This window comes from Oratosquilla oratoria, chromosome 41 (assembly GCF_046742065.1).
Source record: "Oratosquilla oratoria isolate Oo_2021 chromosome 41, ASM4674206v1, whole genome shotgun sequence".
NCBI lineage: Eukaryota > Metazoa > Arthropoda > Malacostraca > Stomatopoda > Squillidae > Oratosquilla > Oratosquilla oratoria.
Genome location: NC_134817.1, coordinates 17,956,115 through 17,970,268, shown reverse-complemented (window position 1 = coordinate 17,970,268; position 14,154 = coordinate 17,956,115). Strand labels below are relative to the sequence as shown.

General features: G+C 41.7%; 1 protein-coding gene across 1 annotated transcript in view; it reads right to left on the bottom strand.

Annotated features, from left to right (window-relative positions):
- Positions 1-2,661: 2,661 nt before the first annotated feature.
- The window catches only part of LOC143021130 (uncharacterized), a 74,362-nt gene continuing 62,869 nt past the window's right edge, over positions 2,662-14,154 (bottom strand). Inside the window, exons 18-19 of the mRNA XM_076178420.1 lie at positions 8,011-8,124; positions 2,662-4,245 (exon numbers count right to left, since the gene is read on the bottom strand). Coding sequence (XP_076034535.1) covers positions 3,469-4,245; positions 8,011-8,124 — 891 coding nt within the window. The 3' untranslated portion in view covers positions 2,662-3,468. The remainder of the gene's footprint in view (positions 4,246-8,010; positions 8,125-14,154) is intronic.

The window sequence follows — 14,154 nt, the reverse complement described above, 5'->3', positions numbered from 1 at the left end:
AGAGAGTGAGTGGTTTGAAGTAAAGGTGGGACTTCGTCAAGGATGCGTTATGTCGCCCTGGCTGTTCAACTTATACATGGATGGGGTGGTGCGAGAGGTGAATGCTAGGGTAGTCGGTCAGGGATTGGAGATGGTTGAAGAAAATGGAGAAAAGTGGGAGGTGAGCCAGCTGTTGTTTGTGGACGACACTGCACTTGTGGCAGGGTCGGGGGAGGGATTGAGGAAGTTGGTGGCAGAGTTTGGGAGAGTATGTGATAGAAGAAAGCTAAAGATAAATGTGGGTAAAAGTAAGGTGATGAGATGTACAAGGGGTGAAAGTGGCAGTAGACTGGAAGTGAACATTAAGGGAGAGCGACTGGAGGAAGTGGATAGTTTTAGATACTTGGGTGCAAGTGTAGCAGGAAAAGGTGGAGTGAAGGTGGAGGTAGAATGTAGATTGAGAGAAGCGAGTAAATGCCTTGGTGGATTAAAGAGTGTAATGAGGAATAGACATTTAGGAATGGATGTGAAGAGGAGACTGTATGAAGGAGTGATTGTGCCAACAGCACTGTATGGGGCAGAAACATGGAACATAAGAGAAGAAGAGAGAAGGAGTTTGAATGTGTTTGAGATGAGGTGTCTGAGAAGTATGGTGGGAGTTACTAGGCTGGATAGAGTGAGAAATGAGGAGGTGAGGAGGAGAACAGGGGTGAAAAAGGAGCTGGGAGATAGGGTTGATGAAAGAATATTAGGATGGTTTGGACACATGGAAAGAATGAGTGAAGAAAGACTAGTAAAAGAGGTATGGAAGGCAGATGTGGAGGGAGTGAACATGAGGGGACGTCCTAGGATGAGGTGGATGGATGGGGTGAAGGGGGCTTTGGGGAAGAGGGGAATGTCCTGTTGAGGAAGGAAGGGAGAGGATGGAAGACTGAGGTGAGTGGAGTTTGGTTGTATATGGATGATGTTGTTTTTGCATGAGGAGGAATGGGTTGGGGGGTGTTGTAGTATGTGTGAGTAAATTTTGACGCAGCCCGAAGGGATTTCTCCCTGTCCTCTCCTTATATGCAAAGGGGGATGGAGAGGGGGGGTCGCCGATTAAATGAAGCGGCCTTGCTGTGGATGTGCTGTGTCTTGCGACACTGCTTCTGACCCTGGGCGGTGGGCAAGGTGCAGGGATGACCCGTCATCCAGGAGGTGCTCAGATGAGAGGGAGGGTGGGAGGGGTGTGGAGTGTATTTAGGGATGAAATGGGTGGGAGTGTTTTTATGCCTTTCCCTTTTTGGCTACCTCCCTTGAAAGGGGGAAAAAGCCTTGGTATATGTCCTGTCTTTTGCCCATTGCTTGGGTCGTAAGTAATGAAGCAAGACACAACACATGTTCAGCAGGGCCAGCCACATAATTTAATATGATGACCCCTGCCTCTTCATCCCCATTGTGTCAAAATGTGCTCATCAAAATACTGATGATGATGATGATGATACAATTTAATGTCACAAACTCCCTTCTCTTGGGAAGCTAGGATGGTGTCCCTTACAGAGGACTTTGTAACATGGAATTTAATCAAGCATGCCCTTGGTTCAACTTCGACAGTGGCAGGGTCCAACCTTCACTGCAAGTGTAGGCACTAGCCCACTCAGCCAGCAAGCTTCCAAAATATTAGCATAATGTAAAATTATATACATTTCGCTCACTCTCAATAATTCCACTCAGTCCATTAGCTTAACAAATTTTCATGCACCACCCTTTTCTTTCATACATACATATACCAAGGCCTTTTCCCCCTTTCAAGGGAGGTAGCCAAAATGAAAAAGGCATAAAATCATTCCCACCCATTCCATTCTTAAATACACTCCACTCCCCTCCACCCTCCCTCTTATCTTAGCACCTCCTGGATAATGGGTCATCCCTGCACCTTGTCCACTGCCCTGGGTCAGAGGTAGTGTTGCAAGTCACAGCACATTCACAGCAAGGCCGCTTCATTAAACCGGCGACCCCCCTCTCCATGCCCCCATGCATAAAAGGAGAAGAGGGGGAGACATCCCTCTGGGCTGTGTCAAATTTTGCTCACATATACTACCTCACCCCCCATCCCCCCACCCTTCATAACTACAAATAAAGATATTATAGTGACCTAAAAATTCATTACTATTTCAATGACATATTAAAACTATACAGTATGATTAATCATAAAGCACCTTTGTTTGTAAAAGCTTTTTTCAGTGACCCAACTACTACACCATGAAATAGATTGTGATTTTTTTAGCTGTGGACCTTTATCCTCAAACAATAATCTCTAATTTCTGTTTTCAGTAACTCACTGTAAAAGTATATTTCACTGCCAAGAGGAGCTATTAAGTATTTCAGCAGCTTTGACCCATCGTTTTTCGCTCATATTTCCAAAATAACCATTCACATCAGTATGATATATTAGTAGAGCCTAATTCACACCCGGCCATAATTTTTTATGTAATAGTGCATTTACAAGTGTATTTAATTACGGCGTTTACTCTTGATATCTAGTGTGTCGTTGCCGACACCCGTGAAGTAAATCGAACAGGTGAAGTTGTGACGTCATCACAAACTACCTCGTGTATCCCAACTTCACTTGTTCAATTTACTTCACGGGTGTCGGCTACGACACACACAATATCAAGAGTAAACATCGTAATTAAATACACTTGTGAATACACTATAACGTCAAAAATTATGGCCGGGTGTGAATTAGGCTGTGCTAATATACCATGCTGATGTGAATGATCATTTCTGAAATATGAGCGAAAAACGATGGGTCAAAGCCGCTGAAATACTTAGTAGGAGCAGCCAAGATGAGGGGGAGAGAGGGAGGGGTGATACCTCCCTTGTGATGGAGAAAAAGTCCTTGGTATATATATATGATGAGCAATATTCAAACCAATAGTCTGATTTTAGGTACTTATGATGAAACTCAGGAAACATTAACAATGTATTCCAATATCTTTTTCTACTAAAATGATAAGATTGATAGAATTTTCACCAACAATAACAAACAACACAGTGATAAATCTGATGATTTCATGAGACTTATCCAAGGATAACATTTGCAGTATTGTGCCATTGCAGTAATTTACCAAACTGATTGAATAACAATGTATGTTAATATAACAGTCACTAAACTATTTAGTCCCCATCCATATTAAAGGGTACTTATTTTATAAACAAACTTACCTTGCCATCTATATGGAGAGATAGCCAGACCATTTTATTCATCTCTGTGGTACCCCTTAGAAACAAGGGAATTTATCTCATCTCAATGAACTCCTTTCATCCAAAAGGATGTTTGTTTCACTCTTGCTAACACCATACAATTTTATTCAACTGTGCATACCCATTCACAAACAATGAAGTCAATATGATTACATGATAGGGTATTTTGAAAATACAATATCCTGATAAAAGTACCCAACAATTCAGTGGTGTAATAACCATTAACATAAATTGTAACAATTATCACTTGTATACTTTAGCAGCACCTGAGGGGGACTTAGCATCAGCATTTGTGGTCTTTTGTAAAGCCTTGAGTTCATGCTTTAGCTCATCAATCTGGTTTTTCTGGTCTTTGGCTAGGTCTAGCACCATTTGTAGCATTTCCCTGATTTCTTCTTGTTGTGTGGCCCTAGCCTCTTCTTCCTCCAATTCTTTGTCCTCACTTAACATTAGCATCTTATTAGTAACAAATTTTTGCCATTTTGAAGTTTGTGATGCTAGAATATCTGTGTAATATCCAATAGCATACGTTTTTCTCATGGGTAGACATACATCTAATGTTAAAATCCACGATACGCTGGTGGCTGCTCGATGAAGGGTAGCTCTACTTCTAAAACTTTCTGCAACATCATCTGGTTTAGTGATGACCAAATTAACAATGAATCCACCAATAGTTGTTATGAAAATAACAAAGAACACATTTGCTGTTATTGGATATGCAACTGGATCATCTCCAAAGAACAAATCATCATATCCATAGTCTCCAAGCATCAGCACTAATGTTTTGACTACTGCCTGAGGAACATTTACAAAAGCTCTCTGGTTCCATAGCAGTAAATGAAAGATAAAGGCAAATAGAACAATGAGTGCAAAGATGTAAGTAATGATCTTCAAATAACTCCAAAGGAAGTCCCTGGTGACAGGCATAAAGACAGACAAAAAAGGGAGCCTGTTAAGAGCATTCAGAAGTAGAAGCCACTCAAGTAATACTGCTACAATCCCTGCTACCCACTGCCAGTCCTGTAAAGTAAAAGAGAAAGTTAAATTAGATATATGTTCAATTCACACAGTATTTAACATTTGCTGATACTACACACGAGCCTATATATAATATTCATATTCATTTGTACACTGTTGTTCTTACCAATTAAATTTAGGGTAAAAATTATGAACTCTACCCCAAATATCCCTGGTCAGACTCGCAGATCTCAACCCTATCCCCTATTCCTATTACTACTGAGATTTCAAGACAGGGCCAGCTTTAAGTTCCTGCCACAAATTTGACCTTATTTACCTAACTGTCAGTAAAATGTATGTTAAGTTAGAGGATTAGGCAGGGAACAGAGAGAATAACTGGGGATTACAAACATGGTTTTAGTAGAGGAAGATGATGTATAGATCAAATATTTATGGCAAAAGAGGTATGTGGGAAGTGTTTCATAAAAGGTAAAGATGTTTTTTGGGGCTTTAATGCACTTAGAGAAGGCATATGATAGGGCATATGCTTAGCTGGGTATGTTCCTGATGTACGGAATATGGGGAAGTCTGGCGAAGGCTGACTGACAGCTTCAGTTTTATGCAATCATTATTTTAGGGACTTTAGTGCTTGGGTGTGAATGTGGCAGGAAAGGGTGGAGTGGAGGTGGAGGTAGAATGTAGATTGAGAGAAGCAAGTAAATGCCTTGGGGGATTAAAAAGTGTAATGAGGAATAGATATTTGGGAATGGAGGCTAAGAGGAGGTTGTATGAAGTAGTGACTGTGCCAACAGCACTGTATTGGGCAGAAATATGGAACATAAGAGAGGAAGAGAGGAGTTTGAATGTGTTTGAGATGAGGTGTCTGAGAAGCATGATGGGGGTTACTAGGCTGGATAGAGTGAGAAATGAGGAGGTGAGGAGGAGAACAGGGGTGGTGAGGGAGTTGGGAGATAGGGTGGATGAAAGAATATTGGGATGGTTTGGACACATGGAAAGAATGAGTGAAGAAAGACTAGTAAAAGAGGTATGGAAGGCAGATGTGGAGGGAGTGAACATGAGGGGGCAACCTAGGATGAGATGGATGGATGGGGTGAAGGGGGCTTTGGGGAAGAGGGGAATGTCTGTTGAGGAAGGACGGGAGAGGACAGAAGACAGGGGTGAATGGAGAATGGTTGTATATGGATGATGTTGTGATGCATGAGGTGGAATGGGTGGGGGATGGGGGGTGAGGTAGTATGTGTGAGAAAAATTTGACGCAGCCCGAAGGGGTTTCTCCCTGTCTTCTCCTTTTCTGTATGAGGGGACGGAGAAGGGGGAGTTGCCGATTTAATGAAGTAGCCTTGCTGTGGATGTGCTATGTCTTGCGACACTGCCCCTGACCCAGGGCAGTGGACAAGATGCAGGGATAACCCGTCATTCAGGAGGTGCCAAGATAAGAGGGAGGGTAGAGGGTGGACGGGAGTGAAGTGTATTTAGGGATGGAATGAGTGGGAATGGTTTTTATGCCTTTTTCTTTTTGGCTACCTCCCTTGTAAGGGGGAAAAAGCCTTTGGTATATGTATGTATGTAGTAAGATCCTTACAAACCTTTGTCACATGGCAATCTTTTATAACTAGAAACATACATACATATACCAAGGCTTTTTCCCCCTTACAAGGGGGGTAGCCAAAAAGGAAAAGTCATAAAATCATTCCCATCCATTCCATCCCTGAATACACTCCACACCCCTCCACCCTCCCTCTCAACTTAGCACCTCCTGGATGACAGGTCATCCCTGCACCTTGTCCACTGCCCTGGGTCAGAAGCAGTGTCGCAAGACACAGCACATCCACAGCAAGGCCGCTTCATTAAATCGGCGATATCCCCCTCTCCGTCCCCCCATGCATAAAGGAGAAGACAGGGAGAAATCCCTTCAGGCTGTGTCAAAATTTCCTCACACATACTACCTCACTCCCCATCCACCCGCCCATTCCACCTCATGCATCACAACATCATCCATATACAACCATTCTCCATTCACCCCTGTCTTCTGTCCTCTCCCGTCCTTCCTCAACAGACATTCCCCTCTTCCCCAAAGCCCCCTTCACCCCATCCATCCACCTCATCCTAGGAAGTCCCTTCATGTTCACTCCCTCCACATCTGCCTTCCATACCTCTTTTACTAGTCTTTCTTCACTCATTCTTTCCATGTGTCCAAACCATCCTAATACTCTTTCATCAACCCTATCTCCCAACCCCCTTTCCACCCCTGTTCTCCTCCTCACCTCTTCATTTCTCACTCTATCCAGCCTAGTAACCCCCATCATACTTCTCAGACACCTCATCTTACGAAACTCGCTATGCGACTAGGCATACAAACGACTTCTTTAAAACTCAATACAGAACAACCAAAAAAGGCCAATGCTTGTCTATTATAGGTGTTAACACATGGAATAAACTTGAAAAGGAATTACCTAAGACAAAATGTTTATCAACATTCAAACAATATTTTAAAAAGTCTTTAATCTATAAGTATTAGTATATTGAACATTTCAGGTCCATTTCATAATTGTATTCTTGGAGAAACTGTCATGTACCACCCAAGTCTGCCGCTCTTTTTTTTTCTTGTTCCTGCAGGTGACGGTGACCCGGATCCGAGCAGTAAGCAATTATCGTCCCGTCAACAATCGACCTGACCTCTCACCTCTCACCTGACCCCCACAAGATGCGATGCTCGCACGTGACCCCAATTCCTACGTGAGGTCGGAGTTAGCGGGCGTCGTGTCGCATCTCATTGTGTGTGTGTGTGTGTATTTACCTAGTTGTATTTTACGGGAAGGGGAGCTATGCTCGTGGTGTCCCGTCTTCATATCTCATTTTATCTAAACTATTTTTAAATTCATGTATTGTTTTTGCACACACTACTTTCTCATCTAACTTGTTCCAACTGTCTATTACTCTGTGAGGAAAGCTGTTCTTTTTCAGATCTCTTCTATAGCTGTCTTTCTTGATTTTCTTTCCGTGTCCTCTTGTATTTCTATCATCCCATTTTATCAGATTCTATCAATAATTTCTATGCCTTTCATGATTCTGTAAATACCTATCAAATCTCCTCTCTCTCTTCTTTGCTCTAGTGTCTGTAGTTCAAGTTCTGCTAGTCTCTCTTCATATGATAGTTTTGAGAGTGTTGGTGCCAATTTTGTAATTGCTATTCGTATTCTTTAAAGTTTTTTTATACATGTACTGTATGTGTGTATATGTGTATATGTGTATGTATGTATCATACTAACATGTAACAAAAATAAATAAATAAAAATATTTTTTTTCCTTAAAGGGAGAGCAACTCCCCATAAGCTTTGCTTCTCGCTCTCCCTTTTCAACAACTAATTTTGTAAAAATTTTGTATATATGTATGTCTAAATTGTATGTTATTTTGTTGAATAAACTGCCTAACTAACATTCAAACTCCTTCTCTTTTCCTCTCTTATGTTCCATGTTTCTGCCCCATACAGTGCTGTTGGCACAATCACTCCTTCATATGGTCTCCTCTTAGCATCCATTCCCAAATGTCTATTCCTCATTACACTTTTTAATCCACCACTAGAAACACCTCTCAAAAAAGAACATTGATAATTTTTACCTTTTAATATATCTCCATCCTGCCATCTTTATCTATTACCACCTCTGTGACTTCACCATTTTGGTGCAATATTGTCCCCAAGAATAGAACAACTACTTTTTTATTGCTGACAAAATAAATAAAAATAATAATTCATGCTTATACCCCTCCCCTGTCCAATACTATTATACATATATCTCATTACACACCTCCTTGATACCCGTTTCCCTGTTGCACCAAGTGAAAGGTACAAGGAAGACGGCTGTCATAATCAGTCTCAACCAACGCAGACAGCAGTATAAGCTCCAATAGGATCGTTTTAACTGAAAAAATATTAATCTGATCAGGATTAGTAGCAAACATGGTTGAGGGGTAGGTGTATGCCTTGGCTGGTTATTTCCCTTATACAGGGAAAGAAGCCTTTCAATGTACAGATAACAAACATGTACACAATGGGCATAACAAAGTTAAAATTCTATCAACAAGGTATCATAAGGTCAGATACTCATAAACACTTACATACACACCTGTATTCATTTTCCTCAAAAGAAAGAGTATACTGTGTTGAGAAAAAAGCCATATTACTACAAATAAATATCTATGTAAATGTTGGATTTCATTATGCTAAGAGGATAAAAAATCTAGAATTCGGTAATATTATAGACAATGAAATGATGCTATGTCAACTGTAGAAAATCTATCTCCCATGACAAATGAGTGAGAACTATACATGCACGATACACCCACACCCCAGGAAAACAAATATCTTCTTATGCAGATGACATAACAATTACATGCACAAACTATAATACAGACAAAGCTGCAGAATTACTACAGCCATATCTCAACACACTCAACACCAGGTTCATTGCAAATAGACTCGATAGCCCCAACCAAATTCACAGCCACACTTCTCACCCACTGGACAGCAGAACACAAACACATACAGTGAGACCTCTCATTAACAGACGTTAATTAGCTGTGTTTGCCGTGTTTTCGCTTTGTTTTTGGTGTTTTGGAGTGGTTTTTGGGTGGCATAGTTATTGCACGCACTAAACAACAGCACCAAGAACACAGCAAAAACACCCCAAACACAGCTAATTAATGTCTGTTAATGAGAGGTCTCACTGTACTACGCCTCATACCACACTCACACACACCCAAGATTCTTGGCATAACATACAATACAAACGTGTCATTCAAATAACACATCACAAGCATAAAGACAAAATACACACCTAGACTTAATGCACTTAAATCAATTGCAGGAATAACATTTGGACAAAACAAAGAAACTACCACATTATACAAACAATATGTACACCCAGTGATAAATTTGGTTACCTCAGCATGGGCCTCTAATTTCACTAAGACAAACCACAACACCCTACAGACTATACAGGTCCTGGAGCTGCAACGTCTACGTCGTGGGACCACCCCCCAACCCCAAGAGTTGGGGGCCAATCAGCAGCAACCACCCCTGGCCATCAGCTCTACGCAGATGGCACCAATCCCCAAAGAGGAGCTACGCCTACCTGGGGGAGTACCACAATCCTTTTTTCCAACATACAATGTTACGTTTTTTCTGCACTGAGGGGTGATTTTCCGGCGATCACCCCTCTTCTTCTACTTTTAGCCGGAGATGTAGAGAGCAATCCTGGGCCCACCACAAAATACACATGCCCAACATGCTCTAAACCCATTACTTCGAGCAGACAGACAAAGGGCTCAGTTCAGTGCAATATGTGCAAAAACTGGGCCCACCTCACTTGTACAACACTTGCTGACACAAACCAATACACAAACACTTGGACATGTTCTACTTGCCCTCCAGTAACCCCACTCCCACCTCCCCAACCACAGCCAACACCCTTACCCACTCCCAATTTCCCTTTGCCCTTACCCCCGATTAGTACTCCCCTTCCTTTGTCCCCGATCTCTCCTTTCCCCCCCTCTGACCCAGATCCTACACCTTCCCCACTACCACCCCAACCTCAACCCCAAACGGCAACATACAACACATACAAAACACACAACATCAACATATTACAACACAACATTGACGGTATTAACACTAAAAAACATGAACTTGAACACTTTCTTAAACAACACAACATGCACATTGCAATTTTACAAGAAACAAAACTAAGACACTCACACAAAACACCATCATTTCATAATTACACCACCATCAGACAAGACCGGACTGACGGCAATGGCGGTGGACTCATCACCCTGATCCACCACTCCATCTGTTTTGTGGACACAAGTGCCACAACCAAAATTCTCCTCCCTACCACAGATAACACAACAGAAACCCAATCCATTCGAATCCGCACAGGCAACAATTCAACACTGACAATAGTTAACATGTACATTCCCCCCCAATCATCCCCCACAGTTCCAAACACCTTCAGACCTCAACTTAGCCAACTAACCTCAATCCCCAACCTGATCATGGGTGGTGACTTCAACGCCAAGTCGTCTGCCTGGTATGTCGACAACCCTGACACAGACAGAGGGCTTGATATACAGACTCAATTCGACTCATTGACTATCATGAACAACACGCATAATCATACACATATCCCATACCAAGCCCTCTACACTCCCTCCTCTCCTGATATCACCTTTTGCTCCCCCTGCCTAACCCCAACAACATCATGGAGAGTGGTCGGAGCCCTTGGCTCTGACCACCTTCCAATCATCATCACCACCAAAACAAGATGCACCCCAGCTGGCCACAGACACACTTACACCAATTACAAGAGAGCTAACTGGGAAGCTTTTACTGAAGAGACAGAACAACATTTTGAAACACTTAACAGTACACCAATCACAAACATAAACAATGCTGTGCACGCTTTTAATACAATCATACAAAACGCAGACAAGAGATACATCCCTAGAGGCAACAGAAAATCACACAACCCCAACTTCACACCAGAAATCCAAGGCCTCATCAGACAACGTGACACACTTAAACACGATACCCCCACACCTATCCCTCAAAACATAGCAGACCAAATACAAACACTAAACACTGTGATTGCCAATAAAATACATGAACAAAAAACACAAAATTGGCAAAACTTTATCAATACACTTGATCACAAAACAAACACCAGCAAATTGTACAAAACACTCAACAGCATCACACTATCCAACACTAACACTACACGCTCTCACGCAGCAATAATCACAACAACAGATAATCTACCCTCAAACAGACAACAAGCAAACGCACCATTCGACGTAAGAAAGACTTCCCCACAGACTCAGACTATACACCCTTCATAGACAGTCAGACAAAACTCATAATGCATAATCTCAAGCACTCATCTGCCTGTGGCCCTGATAACATAAGCAACATCCACCTAAAACACATTGGACCACAAGGTATACACACACTCACAAACATTGCAAACTACAGCTATTCACACAACACTATACCCGACATCTGGAAGCATGGTAAAATAATCACCATTCCAAAACCGAACAAAGACCCAACAATCCCAACATCGCACCACCCAATCACACTCCTCTGCACCCCCTCTAAAGTCATTGAACGCCTAATACTTAAACTTGTCACACCATATATTCCCCTTGCTGACTCACAACACGGTTTTAGGCCACTACACTCCACAAACACTCTTCTGACAAACCTCACACAAAGAATTTTAGATGGCATCAATTCAGATAGGCCCCACCACAGAACACTTCTTATAACATTGGACATTAGTAAAGCTTTTGATGCTATCCCCCGCCACAACCTAACAAATAAAATATATAACACAGACATGCACGATAACACCAAAAGATGGCTGGCCAATTATCTGGCAGGCAGGAATGCTCATGTGTCATATAATGGCCAATCATCGCACATCAGAAACATTAAGAACGGAGTACCACAGGGCTCAGTTCTATCCCCCACATTATTTAATCTATACATGCATGACTTACCCACACCAGACACCTCAGAAATACAAATCTCTTCCTACGCAGATGACATAACAATCACATACACACATCGTAACACAGACAAAGCTGCAGAAATAATCCAGCCTTACCTTGACACACTCAACACATGGTTCATCACAAACAGACTCAAAATAGCTCCAACCAAATCGACAGCAACACTTCTCACCAACTGGACAAAAGAACACAAATACATACCTCATCTCTACATCAACAACACTCATATACCAATTACAAACACACCGAAAATTCTTGGTGTAAAATACGATACATCCATGTCTTTCAAACAACACCTCACAAACATAAAAAACAAATGCACACCTAGACTTAACGCACTTAAGTCAATCACTGGAACAACATTTGGACAAATCAAAGAAACTAATACTACAGTAATAAACAATGCATACGCTAAGTGATGAATTCTGCAAGTCCTGCATGGCCCCTAATGTCACAAAACACAACACAACACAACACCCTTCAGACCATACAAAACAAAGCCCTATCAACAGTTACAGGTTGCACAAATACTTAACAGACCATTTACATCATGAAATGAAAGTCCTCAAAGTCAAGAATCACCTTGATATGAGAGGCACACAAACACTTGCTGCATCGAACACAAACACATAACCACCGCTACACTACATAGCAGAACACCCACACACACCAACAAACATTAAAACTACACCCAAAGACCTTTATTACGCACAGATACTCTCTTCTCTTCCTCCATAACCACCAAATACCAGCCTCCGGAAACATATTCATAATCATATCACTCACCGCTCCATTAACACACTGAAAGACAACACACTGCTGCATGCCAGACCCCCTGATATCCACCCTTCTGAATCCTCTCTCCCACAAAAGGACAGAGTCCACTTGGCCAGACTGCGATGCGGTCACCACCCAGCACTTCTAAGCTACCAGAAGAGGCTGGACGACCGTGTTGTGAACAGCTGCCCAGGATGTAACACTTCACCCCATACCATACAACACATAATGGAAGACTGCATTATACACAATCATGCACGCAAACAACACAACATACACTCTATAAAGGATTTGTGGGAAAACCCAGTTTCGGCTGTGGCCTTCCTTGGGGAGACGGGACTGCTCGGACAGACAGTCTAGGGAATGACAACAACAACAACAGACTATACAGATCAAAGCCCTAAAGATAATTACAGGCTGTTCAAATACAACAGCTACAGACCATCTACGCTATGATACAAAAGTTCTCAAAGTCAAGGACCACCTTGACATAAGAGACACATAAACACTTGCTGCAGTGTCCACAAACACAGCCTACCCACTACACTACATGGCAGAACACCCTTATATACCAAAAAACATCAAAACGACACCCAAATACCTATACCATACACAAATACTCTCTTCTCTTCCTCCACAACCACCAACCTGCAGAAGCACATCCATAATCATATTGCTCACTCCTCCATCAGCAAACTGAAAGACAACACATTGCTGCATGCCAGACTCCATGATATTCCTCTGAATCCTCTTTCCCCTGAGAGGACAGAGTCCACCTGACCAGACTGTGAAGTGGCCATCATCCAGCTCTTCTAAGTTACCAGAAAAGGCTGGATGACAGCATCACAGATAACTGTCCAGGATGTAACACTTCATCTCATACAACACATTATGAAAGACTGTATTGTATACAATCATCAATGCCAACAACACAATATACACTTCATCTCATACAACACATTATGGAAGACTGTATTGTATACAATCATCAATGCCAACAACACAATATACACTTCATCTCATACAACACATTATGGAAGACTGTATTGTATACAATCATCAATGCCAACAACACAATATACATTTCATCTCATACAACACATTATGAAAGACTGTATTGTATACAATCATCCATGCTAACAACACAATATACACTTCATCTCATACAACACATTGTGGAAGACTGTATTGTATACAATCATCCATGCTAACAACACAATATACACTTCATCTCATACAACACATTGTGGAAGACTGTATTGTATACAATCATCCATGCCAACAACACAATATACACTTCATCTCATACAACACATTATGGAAGACTGTATTGTATACAATCATCCATGCCAACAACACAATATACACTTCATCTCATACAACACATTGTGGAAGACTGTATTGTATACAATCATCCATGCCAACAACACAATATACACTCTATAAGGGATTTATGGGAAAACTGTAATCCAGCCATGATGTTCCTATGGGAGATGGGGCTGCTCTGCTGGACAGTTTTGGGAATGTCAAAAACAACAACAACTGAATAGTACAAACATATAGCACATAATGTTTTTTTTTTTAATGTAAAATAGTACTCC